We start from the raw sequence: 26916 nt of genomic DNA, 5'->3' as shown, positions 1-26916 counted from the left end.
AACACACATTTTTTTCCCCCTTACATTTTCTCATGTAAACCCACAGTATCCTGTACTAACCACAGCTGTTTGTGTGTGCGCGTGCGTTGTGTGTGTTTCAGGTGAGGCCAGGAGTTCAGCTGTTTCAGGTGAGGCCAGGAGTCCAGAGGAGACTGAAAGGGTGTGTGTGTGTGTGTGTGCGCACGTGAGTGAAGTGTGTGTCCAGTGGCAGGAGTAGAACAGTACATCTAACCACATCTGTCTGACAGGACATTTAACATGGAGGGTTGGCCCTGGGGGGGGGTGGGGGTTGGCCCTGGGGGGGGACCCAGTCAGTGCTATGTACAGCATCAACACCCCTCCCTCTCCTTCTCTAACTTCAACAACATTCAACACCCGAGGGATAAACTACAAAGCAGGATCAATGAGTGAGCCGCCATCCATGTTCATTTAAATCAGACTTTATTCATTGTTTGTAGAGAACTCAAACAACAGATGAAATAGAGGAGAGGAACAGCGAGATAGTAGGTAAAGAATATAACACAGACAAGACGGAGAGATAAAGACAGGAAGAGGATTGGCGTATTTACAATCACAGGCCCCCCGACCAGAGAGAGAGAGAGAGAGAGAGAGAGAGAGAGAGAGAGAGAGAGAGAGAGAGAGAGAGAGAGAGAGAGAGAGAGAGAGAGAGAGAGAGAGAGAGAGAGAGAGAGAGGGACAGATAAAGACTAGCAGGTCCAGCTAACAGCGTTATTAGTAGATTTCATCAAGCGTTGGACTGTTCACCTACTAATAGGGAACATGAGCTGGGTTTAGACCGTGGTGAGACAGGGATAGAGGAGGGACAGATAAAGGACTCTAGCAGCAGTGGGACTAGTAGGATAAAGATCACCTGGACTAGACAGTAAGGTCAGGGTAGGGGGCAGGTTACGCTGATCCTAGGTCTGTGCCTCTGAACCAGTGTCAGCTCACACCAGGGCGGCGTCTTAAATAGCACCCTATTCCCTAGATAGTGCACTACTGTTGACCAGGGCCTATAGGGGTAGTGCACTACATAGGGAATAGGGTGCCATTTCAGACACACACCCAAAATGATATATTCCAAACGGCACCAGACTAGGCTTGGAGTCCCAAATGGCACCCTATTCCCTAGATAGTGCACTACTGTTGACCAGGGCCTATAGGTGTAGTGCACTACATAGGGAATAGGGTGCCACGTGGGACGTCGCCTAGGTCTGCTTCTCTACTCTAAACTCCAGTTCCAGCTACGGTTTCAGTGCGGTTTCTTAAAAACAGACAGAAGCAGGAATCTGAAAGGTAAAGGAACGATGGCAGCAACAACGACAGCTGTGTCCCAGCCTCCTGAAACAATACTGACACTACCTACCATCAGTATGTCCATTACACTGACCATCCTCACTGGGAGATTTAATTACTGACACTACCTACCATCAGTATGTCCATTACACTAACCATCCTCACTGGGAGATTTAATTACTGACACTACCTACCATCAGTATGTCCATTACACTAACCATCCTCACTGGGAGATTTAATTACTGACACTACCTACCATCAGTATGTCCATTACACTGACCATCCTCACTGGGAGATTTAATTACTGACACTACCTACCATCAGTATGTCCATTACACTGACCATCCTCACTGGGAGATTTAATTACTGACACTACCTACCATCAGTATGTCCATTACACTGACCATCCTCACTGGGAGATTTAATTACTGACACTACCTACCATCAGTATGTCCATTACACTGACCATCCTCACTGGGAGATTTAATTACTGACACTACCTACCATCAGTATGTCCATTACACTAACCATCCTCACTGGGAGATTTAATTACTGACACTACCTACCATCAGTATGTCCATTACACTAACCATCCTCACTGGGAGATTTAATTACTGACACTACCTACCATCAGTATGTCCATTACACTGACCATCCTCACTGGGAGATTTAATTACTGACACTACCTACCATCAGTATGTCCATTACACTGACCATCCTCACTGGGAGATTTAATTACTGACACTACCTACCATCAGTATGTCCATTACACTGACCATCCTCACTGGGAGATTTAATTACTGACACTACCTACCATCAGTATGTCCATTACACTGACCATCCTCACTGGGAGATTTAATTACTGACACTACCTACCATCAGTATGTCCATTACACTGACCATCCTCACTGGGAGATTTAATTACTGACACTACCTACCATCAGTATGTCCATTACACTGACCATCCTCACTGGGAGATTTAATTACTGACACTACCTACCATCAGTATGTCCATTACACTGACCATCCTCACTGGGAGATTTAATTACTGACACTACCTACCATCAGTATGTCCATTACACTGACCATCCTCACTGGGAGATTTAATTACTGACACTACCTACCATCAGTATGTCCATTACACTGACCATCCTCACTGGGAGATTTAATTACTGACACTACCTACCATCAGTATGTCCATTACACTGACCATCCTCACTGGGAGATTTAATTACTGACACTACCTACCATCAGTATGTCCATTACACTGACCATCCTCACTGGGAGATTTAATTACTGACACTACCTACCATCAGTATGTCCATTACACTGACCATCCTCACTGGGAGATTTAATTACTGACACTACCTACCATCAGTATGTCCATTACACTAACCATCCTCACTGGGAGATTTAATTACTGACACTACCTACCATCAGTATGTCCATTACACTGACCATCCTCACTGGGAGATTTAATTACTGACACTACCTACCATCAGTATGTCCATTACACTGACCATCCTCACTGGGAGATTTAATTACTGACACTACCTACCATCAGTATGTCCATTACACTGACCATCCTCACTGGGAGATTTAATTACTGACACTACCTACCATCAGTATGTCCATTACACTGACCATCCTCACTGGGAGATTTAATTACTGACACTACCTACCATCAGTATGTCCATTACACTGACCATCCTCACTGGGAGATTTAATTACTGACACTACCTACCATCAGTATGTCCATTACACTGACCATCCTCACTGGGAGATTTAATTACTGACACTACCTACCATCAGTATGTCCATTACACTGACCATCCTCACTGGGAGATTTAATTACTGACACTACCTACCATCAGTATGTCCATTACACTGACCATCCTCACTGGGAGATTGAGTTGTATTATATATTGTGATGGTATTATATGTGTGGGGTGTTGGATAATAATAATATTGCTAGAGGTTTCTGTTCAGTAGTCTTTCCTCGGACTTCAAAAGTAATAAGTGACTGGCTTCTTAAACACCTTCATATAGGATCTAGAGACAGACACAGCTGGGGGCCACCTCCATGTGGGGGGGGGGTTCATATCTGTGCGTTGTAATGTTTCAGTGTGGTCTGCTCGTGAACTAAAGCCTTGACCGACATGGCGACTGACTGCATGCGTGGGAGGATAGGTGGAAAAACACTTCCTGTTGAAAAACAAATCCCGCCAGGTGATTGGTTGGTTAGGTGACAGGTCAGAGGTCAAGGGGGGAGAGGGCGTGTGTGGAGTTGGTCTGAGCAGACCATTTTTATGTTTGATCTACGGGTTTCTCCTTCCTCTCATTTTCTTCTCTCCCGTTCATCTCACAGATCCCCTCTTCTTCTCCTTTCTTTCTACTCGTTCTTCTTCTCCTTCTGTTTCAGCAGTTTGTTGATCTCCCTCTTGGCCATGCCAGCGTACTTGCTTATGACGCCATGCTGGTTCAGACCAGGAAGCAGGAGCAGGAAACTCACTGGGAACAAAGGAAACGGTCACTACAGTTGAAGTCAGAAGTTTACATACACCGTAGCCAAATACATTTAAACTCAGTTTCACAAATCCTGACATTTAATCCTAGTAAAAAATTCCTTGTCTTAGGTCAGTTAAGATCACCACTTTATTTTAAGAATGTGAAATGTCAGAATAATAGTAGAGAGAATGATTTACTTAAGCTTTTATTTCATTCATCACATTCCCAGTGGGTCAGAAGTTTATATACATTCAATTAGTATTTGGTAGCATTGCCTTTAAATTGTTTAACTTGGGTCAAACATTTCAGGTAGCCTTCCACAAGCTTCCCACAATAAGTTGGGTGAATTTTGGCCCATTCCTCCTGACAGAGCTGGTGTAATTGAGTCAGATTTGTAGGCCTCCTTGCTCGCACACACTTTTTCAGTTCTGCCCACAAATGTTCTATAGGATTGAGGTCAGGGCTTTGTGATGGCCACTCCAATACCTTGACTTTGTTGTCCTTAAGCCGTTTTGCCACAACTTTGGAAGTCTGCTTGGTGTCATTGTCCATTTGGAAGACCCATTTGTGACCAAGCATTTAACTTCCAGTGATGTCTTAAGATGTTGCTTCAATATATCCACAATTTTCCTACCTCATGATGCCATCCATTTTGTGAAGTGCACCAGTCCCTCCTGTGGCAAAGCACCCCCACAACATGATGCTGCCACCCCTGTGCTTCACGGTTGGGATGGTGTTCTTCGGCTTGCAAGCCTCCCCCTTTTTCCTCCAAACATAACGATGGTCATTATGACCAAACAGTTCTATTTTTGTTTCATCAGACCAGAGGACATTTCTCCAAAAAGTACGATCTTTGTCCCCATGGCTTTTTTTTTAATGGTGGTTTTGGAGCGGTGGCTTCTTCTTTGCTGAGCGGCCTTTCAGGTTATGTCGATATAGGACTCGTTTTACCTACAGCATCTTCACAAGGTCCTTTGCTGTTCTGGGATTGATTTGCACTTTTCGCACCAAAGTATGTTCATCTCTAGGAGACAGAACGTGTCTCCTTCCTGAGCGGTATGACGGCTGCGTGGTCCCATGGTGTTTATACTTGTGTAATATTGTTTGTACAGATGAACGTGGTACCTTCAGGCATTTGGAAATTGCTCCCAAGGATGAAACAGACTTGGAGGTCTACAATTTTTTTCTGAGGTCTTGGCTGATTTCTTTTGATTTCCCCATGATGTCAAGCAAAGAGGCACTGAGTTTGAAGGTAGGCCTTGAAATACATCCACAGGTACACCTCCAATTGACTCAAATGTCATTTGGCCTATCAGAAGCTTCTAAAGCCATGACATCATTTTCTGGAATTTTCCAAGCTGTTTAAAGGCACAGTCAACTTAGTGTATGTAAACTTCTAACCCACTGGAATTGTAATACAGTGAATTATAAGTGAAATAATCTGTCTGTAAACAATTGTTGGAAAAATTACTTGTCATGCACAAAGTAGATGTCCTAACCGACTTGTCAAAACTATAATTTGTTAACAAGAAATCTGTGGACTGATTGAAAAACGAGTTAATGACTCCATCCTAAGTGTATGTAAACTTCCGACTTAAACTGTACATGTCATGTGGCCATGATTGTCCCAATAATATCTGTTTTGGTGGGAGCAGCCGATCAGTCAGAGCTGTTTAACTGGCAGTAATATGACAGTCAACAACATTATTCCCTGAGCAAGGAGGACCAAACTAAACAGCATACTGCTTAAAGAAGGGCTGTTTTCATTAGTGCATACTGTAGCAAAACGAGCCTCTCTTATTGGACAAGCTCAGGTTAGTCCCTCCCCCACTGTGCAGTTTGGTTCCTAACGGGTCTATTAAACAATCTACTCCATGTTTAGTGGAACAATGTCTCACCACATTTAAACAAGTCAGGATTCTGTAGGAGAGTTTGTTTGGTGAACTGGGTAAAGAGACTAGGTCTGCCTCCCAAAGGGCACCCTATTCCCTATGTAGTGCACTACTTTTGACCAGAACCCTATGGGGTTCCCCTAATGGGGACTGATCCTATGATATATAACCTATAACCTCTCTAAGTGGTATTTTACAGTTGGAGGATGACAATGCACTGACTACTGAACAGCTGTCAGCTGGCTATGGGGCCTTGTGCTTGTCTGTTACAGCTATGCAGTCAGACCATTAATTAGACAAAGTCTCCGGTGATGTTTGGAATATATAGCTAATGCTGGGTCTCAGTCTGAAATCCCTATATAGTGCACTACCCCTATAGGCCCTGGTCAAAAGTAGTGCACTATATAGTGAGAATAAGGTGCCAATCAATACTTGTGCTGGCCTGGTATGCAGACATTTATGTTTAAACCAAGTAACATTTCAGTCAGTATTTGACTTGTGTTGGGAAACATCCATAAACTGACAGTGTGTGTATCCCAAATGGCACCCTATTCCCCATGTAGTGCACTACTTTTGACCAGAGCCCTATATACCATGACCAGAGCCCTAGAGAGAATAGGGTGCCATTTGGGACATGGCCAAGGACTTCCGTTACTGTCAAACTTTGTACATCCTTCCTATGTGGTCACTTCTCTAGTGGTGTCAGCTGGTTTAACTGTCACTATAATCATTACTATAGCAACAGAAGAAAGCAGAAGAGAGCAGCTACAACGTCACACACCAGAATACTACTGATAGTATGTATTCATTTAACCTTTATTTAATTAGGCAAGTCAGTTAACTAATTCTTATTTTCAATGACGGCCTAGGAACAGTGGGTTAACTGCCTTGTTCAGGGGCAGAACGACAGATTATTACCTTGTCAGCTCGGGGATTCGATCTAGCAACCTTTCAGTTACTAGTGCAACGCTCTAACCACTAGGCTACCTGATTGGACCTAAATACTACTGCTTGTATTAACCTGATTGTCTGAACTCAGAAGAACATCAGGACTTTGTAAAATAATGCAGCAATGAGTAAGCTACATTCGTGGAACTTTTTGGCTGAGTTAGCCATTAGCCCAGGTTGGCTGAGTTAGCCATTAGCCCAGGTTGGCTGAGTTAGCCATTAGCCCAGGTTGGCTGAGTTAGCCATTAGCCCAGGTTGGCTGAGTTAGCCATTAGCCCAGGTTGGCTGAGTTAGCCATTAGCCCAGGTTGGCTGAGTTAGCCATTAGCCCAGGTTGGCTGAGTTAGCCATTAGCCCAGGTTGGCTGAGTTAGCCATTAGCCCAGGTTGGCTGAGTTAGCCATTAGCCCAGGTTGGCTGAGTTAGCCATTAGCCCAGGTTGGCTGAGTTAGCCATTAGCCCAGGTTGGCTGAGTTAGCCATTAGCCCAGGTTGGTTTAGCCCAGGTTGGCTGAGTTAGCCATTAGCCCAGGTTGGCTGAGTTAGCCATTAGCCCAGGTTGGTTTAGTACAGGTTGGCTGAGTTAGCCATTAGCCCAGGTTGGTTTAGTACAGGTTGGCTGAGTTGGCCATTAGCCCAGGTTGGTTTAGTACAGGTTGGCTGAGTTGGCCATTAGCCCAGGTTGGCTGAGTTAGCCATTAGCCCAGGTTGGTTTAGTACAGGTTGGCTGAGTTAGCCATTAGCCCAGGTTGGTTTAGTACAGGTTGGCTGAGTTAGCCATTAGCCCAGGTTGGTTTAGTACAGGTTGGCTGAGTTAGCCATTAGCCCAGGTTGGTTTAGTACAGGTTGGCTGAGTTAGCCATTAGCCCAGGTTGGCTTAGTACAGGTTGGCTGAGTTAGCCATTAGCCCAGGTTGGCTGAGTTAGCCATTAGCCCAGGTTGGCTGAGTTAGCCATTAGCCCAGGTTGGTTTAGTACAGGTTGGCTGAGTTAGCCATTAGCCCAGGTTGGCTGAGTTAGCCATTAGCCCAGGTTGGTTTAGTACAGGTTGGCTGAGTTAGCCATTAGCCCAGGTTGGCTTAGTACAGGTTGGCTGAGTTAGCCATTAGCCCAGGTTGGCTGAGTTAGCCATTAGCCCAGGTTGGTTTAGTACAGGTTGGCTGAGTTAGCCATTAGCCCAGGTTGGCTGAGTTAGCCATTAGCCCAGGTTGGTTTAGTACAGGTTGGCTGAGTTAGCCATTAGCCCAGGTTGGTTTAGTACAGGTTGGCTGAGTTAGCCATTAGCCCAGGTTGGCTGAGTTAGCCATTAGCCCAGGTTGGTTTAGTACAGGTTGGCTGAGTTAGCCATTAGCCCAGGTTGGCTGAGTTAGCCATTAGCCCAGGTTGGCTGAGTTAGCCATTAGCCCAGGTTGGTTTAGTACAGGTTGGCTGAGTTAGCCATTAGCCCAGGTTGGCTTAGTACAGGTTGGCTGAGTTAGCCATTAGCCCAGGTTGGCTGAGTTAGCCATTAGCCCAGGTTGGTTTAGTACAGGTTGGCTGAGTTAGCCATTAGCCCAGGTTGGCTGAGTTAGCCATTAGCCCAGGTTGGCTGAGTTAGCCATTAGCCCAGGTTGGTTTAGTACAGGTTGGCTGAGTTAGCCATTAGCCCAGGTTGGTTTAGTACAGGTTGGCTGAGTTAGCCATTAGCCCAGGTTGGTTTAGTACAGGTTGGCTGAGTTAGCCATTAGCCCAGGTTGGTTTAGTACAGGTTGGCTGAGTTAGCCATTAGCCCAGGTTGGCTTAGTACAGGTTGGCTGAGTTAGCCATTAGCCCAGGTTGGCTGAGTTAGCCATTAGCCCAGGTTGGTTTAGTACAGGTTGGCTGAGTTAGCCATTAGCCCAGGTTGGTTTAGTACAGGTTGGCTGAGTTAGCCATTAGCCCAGGTTGGTTTAGTACAGGTTGGCTGAGTTAGCCATTAGCCCAGGTTGGCTTAGTACAGGTTGGCTGAGTTAGCCATTAGCCCAGGTTGGCTGAGTTAGCCATTAGCCCAGGTTGGCTGAGTTAGCCATTAGCCCAGGTTGGTTTAGTACAGGTTGGCTGAGTTAGCCATTAGCCCAGGTTGGCTGAGTTAGCCATTAGCCCAGGTTGGTTTAGTACAGGTTGGCTGAGTTAGCCATTAGCCCAGGTTGGCTGAGTTAGCCATTAGCCCAGGTTGGTTTAGTACAGGTTGGCTGAGTTAGCCATTAGCCCAGGTTGGTTTAGTACAGGTTGGCTGAGTTAGCCATTAGCCCAGGTTGGCTGAGTTAGCCATTAGCCCAGGTTGGTTTAGTACAGGTTGGCTGAGTTAGCCATTAGCCCAGGTTGGCTGAGTTAGCCATTAGCCCAGGTTGGCTGAGTTAGCCATTAGCCCAGGTTGGTTTAGTACAGGTTGGCTGAGTTAGCCATTAGCCCAGGTTGGTTTAGTACAGGTTGGCTGAGTTAGCCATTAGCCCAGGTTGGTTTAGTACAGGTTGGCTGAGTTAGCCATTAGCCCAGGTTGGTTTAGTACAGGTTGGCTGAGTTAGCCATTAGCCCAGGTTGGTTTAGTACAGGTTGGCTGAGTTAGCCATTAGCCCAGGTTGGCTTAGTACAGGTTGGCTGAGTTAGCCATTAGCCCAGGTTGGCTGAGTTAGCCATTAGCCCAGGTTGGCTGAGTTAGCCATTAGCCCAGGTTGGTTTAGTACAGGTTGGCTGAGTTAGCCATTAGCCCAGGTTGGCTGAGTTAGCCATTAGCCCAGGTTGGTTTAGTACAGGTTGGCTGAGTTAGCCATTAGCCCAGGTTGGCTGAGTTAGCCATTAGCCCAGGTTGGTTTAGTACAGGTTGGCTGAGTTAGCCATTAGCCCAGGTTGGTTTAGTACAGGTTGGCTGAGTTAGCCATTAGCCCAGGTTGGCTTAGTACAGGTTGGCTGAGTTAGCCATTAGCCCAGGTTGGCTGAGTTAGCCATTAGCCCAGGTTGGTTTAGTACAGGTTGGCTGAGTTAGCCATTAGCCCAGGTTGGCTGAGTTAGCCATTAGCCCAGGTTGGCTGATTTAGCCATTAGCCCAGGTTGGTTTAGTACAGGTTGGCTGAGTTAGCCATTAGCCCAGGTTGGTTTAGTACAGGTTGGCTGAGTTAGCCATTAGCCCAGGTTGGCTTAGTACAGGTTGGCTGAGTTAGCCATTAGCCCAGGTTGGCTGAGTTAGCCATTAGCCCAGGTTGGTTTAGTACAGGTTGGCTGAGTTAGCCATTAGCCCAGGTTGGCTGAGTTAGCCATTAGCCCAGGTTGGTTTAGTACAGGTTGGCTGAGTTAGCCATTAGCCCAGGTTGGCTTAGTACAGGTTGGCTGAGTTAGCCATTAGCCCAGGTTGGCTGAGTTAGCCATTAGCCCAGGTTGGTTTAGTACAGGTTGGCTGAGTTAGCCATTAGCCCAGGTTGGCTGAGTTAGCCATTAGCCCAGGTTGGTTTAGTACAGGTTGGCTGAGTTAGCCATTAGCCCAGGTTGGCTTAGTACAGGTTGGCTGAGTTAGCCATTAGCCCAGGTTGGCTGAGTTAGCCATTAGCCCAGGTTGGTTTAGTACAGGTTGGCTGAGTTAGCCATTAGCCCAGGTTGGCTGAGTTAGCCATTAGCCCAGGTTGGTTTAGTACAGGTTGGCTGAGTTAGCCATTAGCCCAGGTTGGTTTAGTACAGGTTGGCTGAGTTAGCCATTAGCCCAGGTTGGTTTAGTACAGGTTGGCTGAGTTAGCCATTAGCCCAGGTTGGTTTAGTACAGGTTGGCTGAGTTAGCCATTAGCCCAGGTTGGCTGAGTTAGCCATTAGCCCAGGTTGGCTGAGTTAGCCATTAGCCCAGGTTGGCTGAGTTAGCCATTAGCCCAGGTTGGCTGAGTTAGCCATTAGCCCAGGTTGGCTGAGTTAGCCATTAGCCCAGGTTGGTTTAGTACAGGTTGGCTGAGTTAGCCATTAGCCCAGGTTGGCTGAGTTAGCCATTAGCCCAGGTTGGTTTAGTACAGGTTGGCTGAGTTAGCCATTAGCCCAGGTTGGCTGAGTTAGCCATTAGCCCAGGTTGGTTTAGTACAGGTTGGCTGAGTTAGCCATTAGCCCAGGTTGGTTTAGTACAGGTTGGCTGAGTTAGCCATTAGCCCAGGTTGGCTTAGTACAGGTTGGCTGAGTTAGCCATTAGCCCAGGTTGGCTGAGTTAGCCATTAGCCCAGGTTGGTTTAGTACAGGTTGGCTGAGTTAGCCATTAGCCCAGGTTGGCTGAGTTAGCCATTAGCCCAGGTTGGCTGAGTTAGCCATTAGCCCAGGTTGGTTTAGTACAGGTTGGCTGAGTTAGCCATTAGCCCAGGTTGGTTTAGTACAGGTTGGCTGAGTTAGCCATTAGCCCAGGTTGGTTTAGTACAGGTTGGCTGAGTTAGCCATTAGCCCAGGTTGGCTTAGTACAGGTTGGCTGAGTTAGCCATTAGCCCAGGTTGGCTGAGTTAGCCATTAGCCCAGGTTGGCTGAGTTAGCCATTAGCCCAGGTTGGCTGAGTTAGCCATTAGCCCAGGTTGGTTTAGTACAGGTTGGCTGAGTTAGCCATTAGCCCAGGTTGGTTTAGTACAGGTTGGCTGAGTTAGCCATTAGCCCAGGTTGGTTTAGTACAGGTTGGCTGAGTTAGCCATTAGCCCAGGTTGGCTTAGTACAGGTTGGCTGAGTTAGCCATTAGCCCAGGTTGGCTGAGTTAGCCATTAGCCCAGGTTGGCTGAGTTAGCCATTAGCCCAGGTTGGTTTAGTACAGGTTGGCTGAGTTAGCCATTAGCCCAGGTTGGCTGAGTTAGCCATTAGCCCAGGTTGGCTGAGTTAGCCATTAGCCCAGGTTGGTTTAGTACAGGTTGGCTGAGTTAGCCATTAGCCCAGGTTGGTTTAGTACAGGTTGGCTGAGTTAGCCATTAGCCCAGGTTGGTTTAGTACAGGTTGGCTGAGTTAGCCATTAGCCCAGGTTGGTTTAGTACAGGTTGGCTGAGTTAGCCATTAGCCCAGGTTGGCTTAGTACAGGTTGGCTGAGTTAGCCATTAGCCCAGGTTGGCTGAGTTAGCCATTAGCCCAGGTTGGCTGAGTTAGCCATTAGCCCAGGTTGGTTTAGTACAGGTTGGCTGAGTTAGCCATTAGCCCAGGTTGGCTGAGTTAGCCATTAGCCCAGGTTGGTTTAGTACAGGTTGGCTGAGTTAGCCATTAGCCCAGGTTGGCTGAGTTAGCCATTAGCCCAGGTTGGTTTAGTACAGGTTGGCTGAGTTAGCCATTAGCCCAGGTTGGCTGAGTTAGCCATTAGCCCAGGTTGGTTTAGTACAGGTTGGCTGAGTTAGCCATTAGCCCAGGTTGGTTTAGTACAGGTTGGCTGAGTTAGCCATTAGCCCAGGTTGGCTTAGTACAGGTTGGCTGAGTTAGCCATTAGCCCAGGTTGGCTGAGTTAGCCATTAGCCCAGGTTGGTTTAGTACAGGTTGGCTGAGTTAGCCATTAGCCCAGGTTGGCTGAGTTAGCCATTAGCCCAGGTTGGCTGAGTTAGCCATTAGCCCAGGTTGGTTTAGTACAGGTTGGCTGAGTTAGCCATTAGCCCAGGTTGGTTTAGTACAGGTTGGCTGAGTTAGCCATTAGCCCAGGTTGGTTTAGTACAGGTTGGCTGAGTTAGCCATTAGCCCAGGTTGGTTTAGTACAGGTTGGCTGAGTTAGCCATTAGCCCAGGTTGGCTTAGTACAGGTTGGCTGAGTTAGCCATTAGCCCAGGTTGGCTGAGTTAGCCATTAGCCCAGGTTGGCTGAGTTAGCCATTAGCCCAGGTTGGTTTAGTACAGGTTGGCTGAGTTAGCCATTAGCCCAGGTTGGCTGAGTTAGCCATTAGCCCAGGTTGGTTTAGTACAGGTTGGCTGAGTTAGCCATTAGCCCAGGTTGGCTGAGTTAGCCATTAGCCCAGGTTGGTTTAGTACAGGTTGGCTGAGTTAGCCATTAGCCCAGGTTGGTTTAGTACAGGTTGGTACAATGTCTTCAGACTGTATTCATTCCCCTTGACTTATTTCACATTTTGTTGTGTTGTATCTACACATAATATCCTATCATGATAAAGTGAAAACATGTTTTTAGAAATGATAGTAAATGTATAAAATTAAATACATACATCTCATTTGCATAAGTATTCACAACCCTGAGTCAATAGATGTTAATAATCTTTGGCAGTGATTACAGCTGTGAGTCTTTCTGGGTGAGTCTCTAAGAGCTTTACACACCTGGATTGTACAATATTTGCACAAATATTTTCAAAATTCTTCAGGCTCTGACAAATGGGTTGTTTATCATTACTAGGCAAACATTTCAAGTATTGCCAAAGATTGTCAACCAGATTTAAGTCAAAACTGCCACTCAGGAACATTGAATGTCTTCTTATAAAGTGTAGATTTGGCCTTGTGTTTTAGGTTATTGTCCTACTGAAAGGTGAATTCATCTCCCAGTATCTGGAGAAAGCAGACTGAACCAGGTTTTCCTCTAGGATTATGCCTGTACTTAGCGCCATTCAGTTTGACCCAAGCATTAAACTGCATATTCAGGACAAAAAGTGAATTGATTTGACACATTATTTTGCAGTATTACTTTAGTGGATTGTTGTGAACAGGATGCATGTTATGGAATATTTTTTTACTCTGTACAGGCTTCCTTTTCACTCTGTCGTTTAGGTCAGTTTTCTCCTATCACAGCCATTAAACTAACCGTTTTAAAATCACCATGGTGAAATCCCTGAGCGGTTTCCTTCCTCTCCGGCAACTGAGTTGCCTGAAGGACGGCTGTATCTTTGTAGTGGCTAGGTGTACTGATACGCCATCCGAAGTGTAATTAATAACTTCACCATGCTCAGAAAGGGACATTCAATTACTGCTTTTTTGTTGTTTTTACCCACCTACCAATAGGTGCCTTATTTGAGAGGTATTGGAAAACCTCCCTGGTCCTTGTGGTTGAACCAGTGTTTGACTGAGGGACCTGACAGATAAACTGTATGTAATAGATTCTAAAATCCATCTTAAAACACTGTTACTGTCCGCAGACTGAGTCCATGCAACTTATTATGCGACTTGTTAAGGACATTTTTACTTCTGAACTTATTTAGGCTTGCAATAACAAAAGGGTTGAATAGTTATTAATTAGTAAAAAAAAAATACAAATATTAACTTAATTCCACTTTGACATTATGGGGTATGGTGTGTAGATCAGAGACAAAATCTCAATTTAGTCCATTTTAATCCAGTCAAAGGGTGTGAATACAAGTACGTCGGTAGGGTACAGGCACTGTAGGTCGGTCGGTAGGGTAAGAGTAGGTAGATCGGTCAGTAATGTACAAGTAGGTAGGGAGGTAGGGTACAGGTGAGTAGTGTACATGTAGATAAAGGTAGGTAGGGTGCATGTAGGTAAGTAGGTAGGGAGGTAGGTAGGGTACAGGTGAGTAGTGTACATGTAGATAAAGGTAGGTAGGGTGCATGTAGGTAAGTAGGTAGGTAGGTTGGGTACAGGTGAGTAGTGTACATGTAGATAAAGGTAGGTAGGGTGCATGTAGGCAAGTAGGTAGGGTACATGTAGATAAAGTTAGGTAGGTAGGGTGCATGTAGGTAAGTAGGTAGGGAGGTAGGGTACAGGTGAGTAGTGTACATGTAGATAAAGGTAGGTAGGGTGCATGTAGGCAAGTAGGTAGGGTACATGTAGATAAAGTTAGGTAGGTAGGGTGCATGTAGGTAAGTAAGTAAGTAGGTAGGGTACAGGTAAGGAGGTAGACAGGTGTTGGTACGTACCGATCAGGTAGGTGAGGAAGAGGTTGTGGACTTGCTGTCCCATCCAGGCCACCGCCACCAGACTGCTGATCACCGACGCAAAGTACTGTGGGAAGACAACCGGAAGTGACATCACTTCCCCGTTCCATAACAGACGACAGGCCCCCGTTCCATAACAGACGACAGGCCCCCGTTCCATAACAGACGAGACCCTGTTCTAAAACAGTGGGTCTCGGTGTGTGTGGGGGGTGTGTGTGGGGTGTGTGTGTGTGTTGGTGTGTGGTGTTGGTGTGTGGTGTTGGTGTTGGTGTGTTGGGGTGTGTGGGTGTGTGGGTGTGTGGGTGTGTGGTGGTGTGTACCATCTTGGGTTTCTCCTCCTTGAGTGAGAAGAGTCTTTTCCACCAGCCCAGGATGCGACGCTGAGTCTTCACCAGGTTACCACAGATCTCATGGAAACGCTGCTGCTGCTCTGAAGACCTGGAGAGACGGAGGAGAAGGGAGGGGAGGAGAGAGCGAGAGCGAGACGGAGGAGAAGGGAGGAGAGAGCGAGACGGAGGAGAAGGGAGGAGAGAGCGAGACGGAGGAGAAGGGAGGAGAGAGCGAGACGGAGGAGAAGGGAGGAGAGAGCGAGACGGAGGAGAAGGGAGGAGAGAGCGAGACGGAGGAGAAGGGAGGAGAGAGCGAGACGGAGGAGAAGGGAGGAGAGAGCGAGACGGAGGAGAAGGGAGGAGAGAGCGAGACGGAGGAGAAGGGAGGAGAGAGCGAGACGGAGGAGAAGGGAGGGGAGGAGAGAGCGAGACGGAGGAGAAGGGAGGGGAGGAGAGAGCGAGACGGAGGAGAAGGGAGGGGAGGAGAGAGCGAGACGGAGGAGAAGGGAGGGGAGGAGAGAGCGAGACGGAGGAGAAGGGAGGGGAGGAGAGAGCGAGACGGAGGAGAAGGGAGGGGAGGAGAGAGCGAGACGGAGGAGAAGGGAGGAGGAGGAGAGAGCGAGACGGAGGAGAAGGGAGGGGAGGAGAGAGCGAGACGGAGGAGAAGGGAGGGGAGAGCGAGAGCGAGACGGAGGAGAAGGGAGGGGAGAGCGAGAGCGAGACGGAGGAGAAGGGAGGGGAGAGAGAGAGCGAGACGGAGGAGAAGGGAGGGGAGGAGAGAGAGCGAGACGGAGGAGAAGGGAGGGGAGGAGAGAGAGCGAGACGGAGGAGAAGGGAGGGGAGGAGAGAGAGCGAGACGGAGGAGAAGGGAGGGGAGGAGAGAGAGCGAGACGGAGGAGAAGGGAGGGGAGGAGAGAGAGCGAGACGGAGGAGAAGGGAGGGGAGGAGAGAGCGAGACGGAGGAGAAGGGAGGGGAGGAGAGAGCGAGACGGAGGAGAAGGGAGGGGAGGAGAGAGCGAGACGGAGGAGAAGGGAGGGGAGGAGAGAGCGAGACGGAGGAGAAGGGAGGGGAGGAGAGAGAGCGAGACGGAGGAGAAGGGAGGGGAGGAGAGAGAGCGAGACGGAGGAGAAGGGAGGGGAGGAGAGAGAGCGAGACGGAGGAGAAGGGAGGGGAGGAGAGAGAGCGAGACGGAGGAGAAGGGAGGGAGGAGAGAGAGCGAGACGGAGGAGAAGGGAGGGAGGAGAGAGAGCGAGACGGAGGAGAAGGGAGGGGAGGAGAGAGAGCGAGACGGAGGAGAAGGGAGGGGAGGAGAGAGAGCGAGACGGAGGAGAAGGGAGGGGAGGAGAGAGAGCGAGACGGAGGAGAAGGGAGGGGAGGAGAGAGAGCGAGACGGAGGAGAAGGGAGGGGAGGAGAGAGAGCGAGACGGAGGAGAAGGGAGGGGAGGAGAGAGAGCGAGACGGAGGAGAAGGGAGGGGAGGAGAGAGAGCGAGACGGAGGAGAAGGGAGGGGAGGAGAGAGAGCGAGACGGAGGAGAAGGGAGGGGAGGAGAGAGAGCGAGACGGAGGAGAAGGGAGGGGAGGAGAGAGAGCGAGACGGAGGAGAAGGGAGGGGAGGAGAGAGAGCGAGACGGAGGAGAAGGGAGGGGAGGAGAGAGAGCGAGACGGAGGAGAAGGGAGGGGAGGAGAGAGAGCGAGACGGAGGAGAAGGGAGGGGAGGAGAGAGAGCGAGACGGAGGAGAAGGAGAGGGGAGGAGAGAGAGCGAGACGGAGGAGAAGGGAGGGGAGGAGAGAGAGCGAGACGGAGGAGAAGGGAGGGGAGGAGAGAGAGCGAGACGGAGGAGAAGGGAGGGGAGGAGAGAGAGCGAGACGGAGGAGAAGGGAGGGGAGGAGAGAGAGCGAGACGGAGGAGAAGGGAGGGGAGGAGAGAGAGCGAGACGGAGGAGAAGGGAGGGGAGGAGAGAGAGCGAGACGGAGGAGAAGGGAGGGGAGGAGAGAGAGCGAGACGGAGGAGAAGGGAGGGGAGAGCGAGACGGAGGAGAAGGGAGGGGAGAGCGAGACGGAGGAGAAGGGAGGGGAGAGCGAGAGCGAGACGGAGGAGAAGGGAGGGGAGGAGAGAGCGAGACGGAGGAGAAGGGAGGGGAGGAGAGAGCGAGACGGAGGAGAAGGGAGGGGAGAAGGAAAAGAGGGAGAGGAAGGAGGAGGAGAGTGATATTATTACCATTATATCCCAGACCAGTGGTTTTATTCAGTCAACAGCTATCTCTATATCTCTCCATCCATCTGAGCAGGAACCCTTGATCAGAACCAGCTCAGTAGAATGAGATGAGTATCAGATATCATATGGGCCCATTGATAAGGCAGTTGGGAAGTGCCCTTCATTTCTGCTGAGCCACAACTACCTATTTCAGGCTCAGGTCAGAACATGGGCTTTTGAACCAGCAGGACTCACTGCCAGACACTGAAATAGACCCAGTGTGTGTGTGTAGGGCTTGTATGTATGCAGGTCCTCTAAGTAAGTGTGTGTGTGTGTATGCGTCTGCAAACCCGGCTCCAAATCCACCTCTAATGGGCCACAGAGACACCTCTAACGGGCCACAGAGACCCCTCTAAATCCTCTAATGGGCTACATAGAAACACCTCTAAATCCTCTAATGGGCTACATAGAAACACCTCTAAATCCTCTAATGGGCTACATAGAAACACCTCTAAATCCTCTAATGGGCTACATAGAAACACCTCTAAATCCTCTAATGGGCTACATAGAAACACCTCTAAATCCTCTAATGGGCTACATAGAAACACCTCTAAATCCTCTAATGGGCTACATAGAAACACCTCTAAATCCTCTAATGGGCTACATAGAAACACCTCTAAATCCTCTAATGGGCTACATAGAAACACCTCTAAATCCTCTAATGGGCTACATAGAAACACCTCTAAATCCTCTAATGGGCTACATAGAAACACCTCTAAATCCTCTAATGGGCTACATAGAAACACCTCTAAATCCTCTAATGGGCTACATGGAGGCAAATCTAAATCCTACCCCCTCTCATCTCCTTTCCTTCCAAAGGTCAGCAGGCAGCCTAGCGGGTAAGAGCGTTGGGCCAGTAACCGAAAGGTTGCTGGTTTGAATCCCCGAGCAGACGAGGTGAAACATATGTGGATGTGCCATTGAACAAGGCACTTAACCCTAATTGCTCCTGTAAGTCGTTCTGGATAAGAGCGTCTGGTAAATGACTAAAATGTCATATTGATTATTGCCTTGATGGGAAAGAGCTTGTAGGAAAGTCATTTCACTGTATTTGTATGCCTTGGCATACAAATACAAAATACTAAACTGTAGACCGGAGCCAGAGACAGTCCTGATACACCACTAACTGTAGACCGGAGACAGTCCTGATACACCACTAACTGTAGACCGGAGACAGTCCTGATACACCACTAACTGTAGACCGGAGACAGTCCTGATACACCACTAACTGTAGACCGGCGCCAGTCCTGATACACCACTAACTGCAGACCGGCGCCAGTCCTGATACACCACTAACTGTAGACCGGAGACAGTCCTGATACACCACTAACTGTAGACCGGAGACAGTCCTGATACACCACTAACTGTAGACCGGAGACAGTCCTGATACACCACTAACTGTAGACCGGCGCCAGTCCTGATACACCACTAACTGCAGACCGGAGCCAGTCCTGATACACCACTAACTGTAGACCGGCGCCAGTCCTGATACACCACTAACTGCAGACCGGCGCCAGTCCTGATACACCACTAACTGCAGACCGGCGCCAGTCCTGATACACCACTAACTGCAGACCGGCGCCAGAGACAGTCCTGATACACCACTAACTGCAGACCGGCACCGGAGCCAGTCCTGATACACCACTAACTGTAGGCCGGCGCCAGAGACAGCCCTGATACACCACTAACTGTAGACCGGAGACACCACTAACTGTAGACCAGAGACACCACTAACTGTAGACCAGAGACACCACTAACTGTAGACCAGAGACACCACTAACTGTAGACCGGAGCCAGTCCTGATACACCACTAACTGTAGACCAGAGCCAGTCCTGATACACCACTAACTGTAGACCAGAGCCAGTCCTGATACACCACTAACTGTAGACCAGAGCCAGTCCTGATACACCACTAACTGTAGACCAGAGCCAGTCCTGATACACCACTAACTGTAGACCAGAGCCAGTCCTGATACACCACTAACTGTAGACCAGAGCCAGTCCTGATACACCACTAACTGTAGACCGGAGCCAGTCCTGATACACCACTAACTGTAGACCGGAGCCAGTCCTGATACACCACTAACTGTAGACCGGAGCCAGTCCTGATACACCACTAACTGTAGACCGGAGCCAGTCCTGATACACCACTAACTGTAGACCGGAGCCAGTCCTGATACACCACTAACTGTAGACCGGAGCCAGTCCTGATACACCACTAACTGTAGACCGGAGCCAGTCCTGATACACCACTAACTGTAGACCGGAGCCAGTCCTGATACACCACTAACTGTAGACCGGAGCCAGTCCTGATACACCACTAACTGTAGACCGGAGCCAGTCCTGATACACCACTAACTGTAGACCGGAGCCAGTCCTGATACACCACTAACTGTAGACCGGAGCCAGTCCTGATACACCACTAACTGTAGACCGGAGCCAGTCCTGATACACCACTAACTGTAGACCGGAGCCAGTCCTGATACACCACTAACTGTAGACCGGAGCCAGTCCTGATACACCACTAACTGTAGACCAGAGCCAGTCCTGATACACCACTAACTGTAGACCGGAGCCAGTCCTGATACACCACTAACTGTAGACCGGAGCCAGTCCTGATACACCACTAACTGTAGACCGGAGCCAGTCCTGATACACCACTAACTGTAGACCGGAGACAGTCCTGATACACCACTAACTGTAGACCAGAGACAGTCCTGATACACCACTAACTGTAGACCAGAGACAGTCCTGATACACCACTAACTGTAGACCAGAGACAGTCCTGATACACCACTAACTGTAGACCGGAGACAGTCCTGATACACCACTAACTGTAGACCAGAGACAGTCCTGATACACCACTAACTGTAGACCAGAGACAGTCCTGATACACCACTAACTGTAGAACGTCACTTAATCCGGTCCTGGTTCCCTGTTACGACTGAACCACTGAAGGAGAGGGGATGGGAGGGTAAGAGAGCGGGAGAAAGAATTAAAGTGAGGGAGAAAACGCAGACTACGTCCCAAATGGCACCCTATTCTCTATGGGCCCTGGGTAAAAGTAGCGCACTAAATGGGGAATAGGGTGCTATTTGGGAAACAGCCCAACACACTACACTAGGAGTACATGTTAGCCATGTGAGAGTTTGTAGGACAGACCCAAGAGGTTGATTAGAGCTGGAAAACGCTGGTAACTTTCCTCCTCTCTCTCATTTGTACATCAGCACTGCTTTAACAACTGTAATTACAAGTGATTTAACACAACACTGCCTGGATCCGTTAGATGTACGCTGGTGTCATGTTCAACTAATATCACACCATGTTCCCAAACACACCGTCCCCAGAACCCCTACAAACAAGCCCTACTCCCTGCCAACAACCCCTAAAGTTCTGCTGCCCTCTCCCCTAAGCAGACACCCCCACCCCTTCACCCACAAATGATACCAAACTCCTCTGCCCTAGATATACCCCTTCCACCCTATACCCCCGATATACCCACCCACCCTGTACCCCCGATATACCCACCCACCCCGTACCCCAGATATACCCCCAGGCTCTCACCACTTGTTGGATCCGAAGATGCGGGGTGCGAGGGTAGGCACCAGGTAGTCAGACAGACACAGCAGCATGACAGTGCAGGATAGGCCGGTCAGCACCGAGGGGTCCAGGTAGTAGGTCATCCTGGAGGAAGGAGGGGCGAGAGAGAGAGAGCGGGGGAGAGAGAGCGGGGGAGAGAGAGCGGGAGGGGGAGGGTCAGATGTCTCAATTCCACTGCAAGTCAAAACAAGCGAACACCAGAGAAATGAGGTATTCTATCAAGGGTTCTGAAAAGCTACATTTCTATACCGAACAGAAATATAAAACGCAACCTGCGATTTAACAGATTTTTTTTTAACTGTGATTTTACCGAGTTACTGTTCAAATAAGGAAATCAGTCAATTGAAATAAATTCATTAGGCCCTATGAATGGCACGACAATGGGCCTCAATCTCATCACAGTCTCTCTGTGCATTCAAATTGCTGTCGATAAAATGCAATTGTGTTGGTCGTCCGTAGCTTATGCCTGCCCATTACCCCACCGAAGGGCACCGTGTTCACAATGTTGACATCAGCAAACCGCTCAACCACACGACGCCAACACGTGGTCTGCAGTTGTAAAGCCGGTTGGACGTTCTGCCAAATTCTCTAAAATGACTTTGGAAGCGGCTTATGGTTGAGAAATTGACATTAAATTCTCTAGTAACAGCTCTGGCGGACCTTCCTGCAGTCAGCATGTCAATTGCACGCTCCCTCAAAACAAAATGCCACAGATCTCTAGATATGTGACAAAACTCCACATTTTTGAGTGGCCTTTTACATAAAAAGTGCATGTATGACCCTTATTCACAATCACAGATGCAAGTTTTTTTCTGGGCAGAAGTGAAGACAGCAGCCTAGCGTTACAGATGAGTTATACAGGCAGAAGTGAAGACAGTAGCCTAGCGTTACAGATGAGTTATACAGGGAGAAGTGAAGACAGCAGCCTAGCGTTACAGATGAGTTATACAGGGAGAAGTGAAGACAGCAGCCTAGCGTTACAGATGAGTTATACAGGGAGAAGTGAAGACAGCAGCCTAGCGTTACAGATGAGTTATACAGGCAGAAGTGAAGACAGCAGCCTAGCGTTACAGATGAGTTATACAGGCAGAAGTGAAGACAGTAGCCTAGCGTTACAGATGAGTTATACAGGGAGAAGTGAAGACAGCAGCCTAGCGTTACAGATGAGTTATACAGGGAGAAGTGAAGACAGTAGCCTAGCGTTACAGATGAGTTATACAGGGAGAAGTGAAGACAGTAGCCTAGCGTTACAGATGAGTTATACAGGGAGAAGTGAAGACAGTAGCCTAGCGTTACAGATGAGTTATACAGGGAGAAGTGAAGACAGTAGCCTAGCGTTACAGATGAGTTATACAGGGAGAAGTGAAGACAGTAGCCTAGCGTTACAGATGAGTTATACAGGGAGAAGTGAAGACAGTAGCCTAGCGTTACAGATGAGTTATACAGGGAGAAGTGAAGACAGTAGCCTAGCGTTACAGATGAGTTATACAGGGAGAAGTGAAGACAGTAGCCTAGCGTTACAGATGAGTTATACAGGGAGAAGTGAAGACAGCAGATGGGTGGTGCAGTTGTGGCAACTGTGCTCCATTGCGAACTCATTAAGAAAGCTTATACAGCAGAGAACGTGATTGATGAGGAACACAGGGATCTTGCTGCCCACATCAACTCTGGCGTCATGGAAACATTTGTCCGGATCCCAAAAATAAATTGCAGACTCCATTTCAGCTGAACCAAATGGACAGTTATCCTACAAGTAAGTAGCTAAACTTGACTTTACTGAATGATCTCTGATCATAAACCTCTATGAGCTGGACGGTTATGGGTTTTTATACTAGCCCAAACGCAGTGCAGATATGTTTTCACATTAATCAATCTTTTTGGCATATTTTATTAGAATAGGAGATATAGGCCTACACATTGAACTTGAAATATCAAAACATAACTTGTGTCATATTGTGAAAAAAAGCAACTATTCCAAGTACATGACTGCTGCTCCAGATTCTCAAATCCACCTGGTGATCTATAGTGGTCATCCCAGACAGTTCAGACTGGTCTCATACTGCAGCATTTTTGAGTGGTTCCACCACAATGAGACAATGGGTCCAGAAGGTCCAGTCTCCTCTCCCATCATCCGTGGTCAATGTCATTCCAGACAAACATCTGTCTCCTTATGGGGTCTACCCTAGTTTTCAGGAAGCAGAAGACTCCCAGGACTCGTAAAGTCAAAGTCCCAGGTATGTCCTGCGCCCAGCCTGTGATGTGTGTTGTGTGTCAGGTTAGGTACAGTGACGGCAAAAATAAAGAATATCCATGCAAATGGACCAATAAAGCAAGTATTGTTACTTTTATAATATAAGTAAAAAAGGGAACATTGAACCTCCACCCACCCAGAGAGAACAGTGAAGACACTTGGTTGCATATAAAAAACTAAACACAATGTTAGTAAGTGTTGTATGTGCAGCCCAAAAGTCTGTGTGGCTATGTTCATCCTGGAGTGGTCTTCTAACCAGGTCCTCCTCCTCAGGTCTCTCCTCTGTAACAGTGTTTAAGTGGTAAATTAGGCTTGGGCAGGTGGGACTCACCTACACAATGAATTCAGAGTGCAGTTAGACATGTTTATATGGTAAACACACTAAATGATTGAGGTTTGGATTTCACAAAATACAGGTAGAGTAGCTGATGCAACAGGAACAGTGGTGGTTTATATTACACTAGACATGTCTTCACAGTGATGTGGTGGTTTATATTACACTAGACATGTCTTCACAGTGATGTGGTGGTTTATATTACACTAGACATGTCTTCACAGTGATGTGGTGGTTTATATTACACTAGACATGTCTTCACAGTGATGTGGTGGTTTATATTACACTAGACATGTCTTCACAGTGATGTGGTGGTTTATATTACACTAGACATGTCTTCACAGTGATGTGGTGGTTTATATTACACTAGACATGTCTTCACAGTGATGTGGTGGTTTATATTACACTAGACATGTCTTCACAGTGATGTGGTGGTTTATATTACACTAGACATGTCTTCACAGTGATGTGGTGGTTTATATTACACTAGACATGTCTTCACAGTGATGTACATGTGGTTTATATTACACTAGACATGTCTTCACAGTGATGTACATGTGGTTTATATTACACTAGACATGTCTTCACAGTGATGTACATGTGGTTTATATTACACTAGACATGTCTTCACAGTGATGTACATGTGGTTTATATTACACTAGACATGTCTTCACAGTGATGTACATGTGGTTTATATTACACTAGACACGTCTTCACAGTGATGTGGTGGTTTATATTACACTAGACACGTCTTCACAGTGATGTGGTGGTTTATATTACACTAGACATGTCTTCACAGTGATGTGGTGGTTTATATTACACTAGACATGTCTTCACAGTGATGTGGTGGTTTATATTACACTAGACACGTCTTCACAGTGATGTGGTGGTTTATATTACACTAGACATGTCTTCACAGTGATGTACATGTGGTTTATATTACACTAGACATGTCTTCACAGTGATGTGGTGGTTTATATTACACTAGACATGTCTTCACAGTGATGTGGTGGTTTATATTACACTAGACATGTCTTCACAGTGATGTGGTGGTTTATATTACACTAGACATGTCTTCACAGTGATGTGGTGGTTTATATTACACTAGACATGTCTTCACAGTGATGTACATGTGGTTTATATTACACTAGACATGTCTTCACAGTGATGTGGTGGTTTATATTACACTAGACATGTCTTCACAGTGATGTACATGTGGTTTATATTACACTAGACATGTCTTCACAGTGATGTGGTGGTTTATATTACACTAGACACGTCTTCACAGTGATGTACATGTGGTTTATATTACACTAGACATGTCTTCACAGTGATGTGGTGGTTTATATTACACTAGACATGTCTTCACAGTGATGTGGTGGTTTATATTACACTAGACATGTCTTCACAGTGATGTGGTGGTTTATATTACACTAGACATGTCTTCACAGTGATGTGGTGGTTTATATTACACTAGACACGTCTTCACAGTGATGTGGTGGTTTATATTACACTAGACACGTCTTCACAGTGATGTGGTGGTTTATATTACACTAGACACGTCTTCACAGTGATGTGGTGGTTTATATTACACTAGACACGTCTTCACAGTGATGTGGTGGTTTATATTACACTAGACATGTCTTCACAGTGATGTACATGTGGTTTATATTACACTAGACATGTCTTCACAGTGATGTGGTGGTTTATATTACACTAGACATGTCTTCACAGTGATGTGGTAGTTTATATTACACTAGACATGTCTTCACAGTGATGTGGTGGTTTATATTACACTAGACATGTCTTCACAGTGATGTGGTGGTTTATATTACACTAGACACGTCTTCACAGTGATGTGGTGGTTTATATTACACTAGACACGTCTTCACAGTGATGTGGTGGTTTATATTACACTAGACACGTCTTCACAGTGATGTGGTGGTTTATATTACACTAGACATGTCTTCACAGTGATGTGGTGGTTTATATTACACTAGACACGTCTTCACAGTGATGTGGTGGTTTATATTACACTAGACACGTCTTCACAGTGATGTACATGTGGTTTATATTACACTAGACACGTCTTCACAGTGATGTACATGTGGTTTATATTACACTAGACACGTCTTCACAGTGATGTACATGTGGTTTATATTACACTAGACATGTCTTCACAGTGATGTGGTAGTTTATATTACACTAGACATGTCTTCACAGTGATGTGGTGGTTTATATTACACTAGACATGTCTTCACAGTGATGTGGTGGTTTATATTACACTAGACACGTCTTCACAGTGATGTGGTGGTTTATATTACACTAGACACGTCTTCACAGTGATGTACATGTGGTTTATATTACACTAGACACGTCTTCACAGTGATGTGGTGGTTTATATTACACTAGACATGTCTTCACAGTGATGTGGTGGTTTATATTACACTAGACATGTCTTCACAGTGATGTGGTGGTTTATATTACACTAGACACGTCTTCACAGTGATGTGGTGGTTTATATTACACTAGACATGTCTTCACAGTGATGTGGTGGTTTATATTACACTAGACATGTCTTCACAGTGATGTGGTGGTTTATATTACACTAGACATGTCTTCACAGTGATGTGGTGGTTTATATTACACTAGACATGTCTTCACAGTGATGTGGTGGTTTATATTACACTAGACATGTCTTCACAGTGATGTACATGTGGTTTATATTACACTAGACATGTCTTCACAGTGATGTACATGTGGTTTATATTACACTAGACATGTCTTCACAGTGATGTACATGTGGTTTATATTACACTAGACATGTCTTCACAGTGATGTGATGTGGTGGTTTATATTACACTAGACATGTCTTCACAGTGATGTACATGTGGTTTATATTACACTAGACATGTCTTCACAGTGATGTACATGTGGTTTATATTACACTAGACATGTCTTCACAGTGATGTACATGTGGTTTATATTACACTAGACATGTCTTCACAGTGATGTACATGTGGTTTATATTACACTAGACATGTCTTCACAGTGATGTACATGTGGTTTATATTACACTAGACATGTCTTCACAGTGATGTACATGTGGTTTATATTACACTAGACACGTCTTCACAGTGATGTACATGTGGTTTATATTACACTAGACATGTCTTCACAGTGATGTGGTGGTTTATATTACACTAGACATGTCTTCACAGTGATGTGGTGGTTTATATTACACTAGACATGTCTTCACAGTGATGTACATGTGGTTTATATTACACTAGACATGTCTTCACAGTGATGTACATGTGGTTTATATTACACTAGACATGTCTTCACAGTGATGTACATGTGGTTTATATTACACTAGACATGTCTTCACAGTGATGTACATGTGGTTTATATTACACTAGACATGTCTTCACAGTGATGTACATGTGGTTTATATTACACTAGACATGTCTTCACAGTGATGTACATGTGGTTTATATTACACTAGACATGTCTTCACAGTGATGTACATGTGGTTTATATTACACTAGACATGTCTTCACAGTGATGTACATGTGGTTTATATTACACTAGACATGTCTTCACAGTGATGTACATGTGGTTTATATTACACTAGACATGTCTTCACAGTGATGTGGTGGTTTATATTACACTAGACATGTCTTCACAG

General features: G+C 46.6%; 1 protein-coding gene across 1 annotated transcript in view; it reads right to left on the bottom strand.

The window, feature by feature from the left end:
• Positions 1 to 424: 424 nt before the first annotated feature.
• Positions 425 to 26916, bottom strand: part of LOC106593279 (ADP-ribosylation factor-like protein 6-interacting protein 1) — a 51951-nt gene continuing 25459 nt past the window's right edge. Inside the window, exons 3-6 of the mRNA XM_045719646.1 lie at positions 20608 to 20727; positions 14780 to 14897; positions 14442 to 14526; positions 425 to 3807 (exon numbers count right to left, since the gene is read on the bottom strand). Coding sequence (XP_045575602.1) covers positions 3689 to 3807; positions 14442 to 14526; positions 14780 to 14897; positions 20608 to 20727 — 442 coding nt within the window. The 3' untranslated portion in view covers positions 425 to 3688. The remainder of the gene's footprint in view (positions 3808 to 14441; positions 14527 to 14779; positions 14898 to 20607; positions 20728 to 26916) is intronic.

This window comes from Salmo salar, chromosome ssa06 (assembly GCF_905237065.1).
Source record: "Salmo salar chromosome ssa06, Ssal_v3.1, whole genome shotgun sequence".
Classification (NCBI taxonomy): Eukaryota; Metazoa; Chordata; class Actinopteri; order Salmoniformes; family Salmonidae; genus Salmo; species Salmo salar.
Note: the sequence above shows the minus strand (reverse complement) of the source record. Positions and strands in the feature narration are given on the sequence as shown.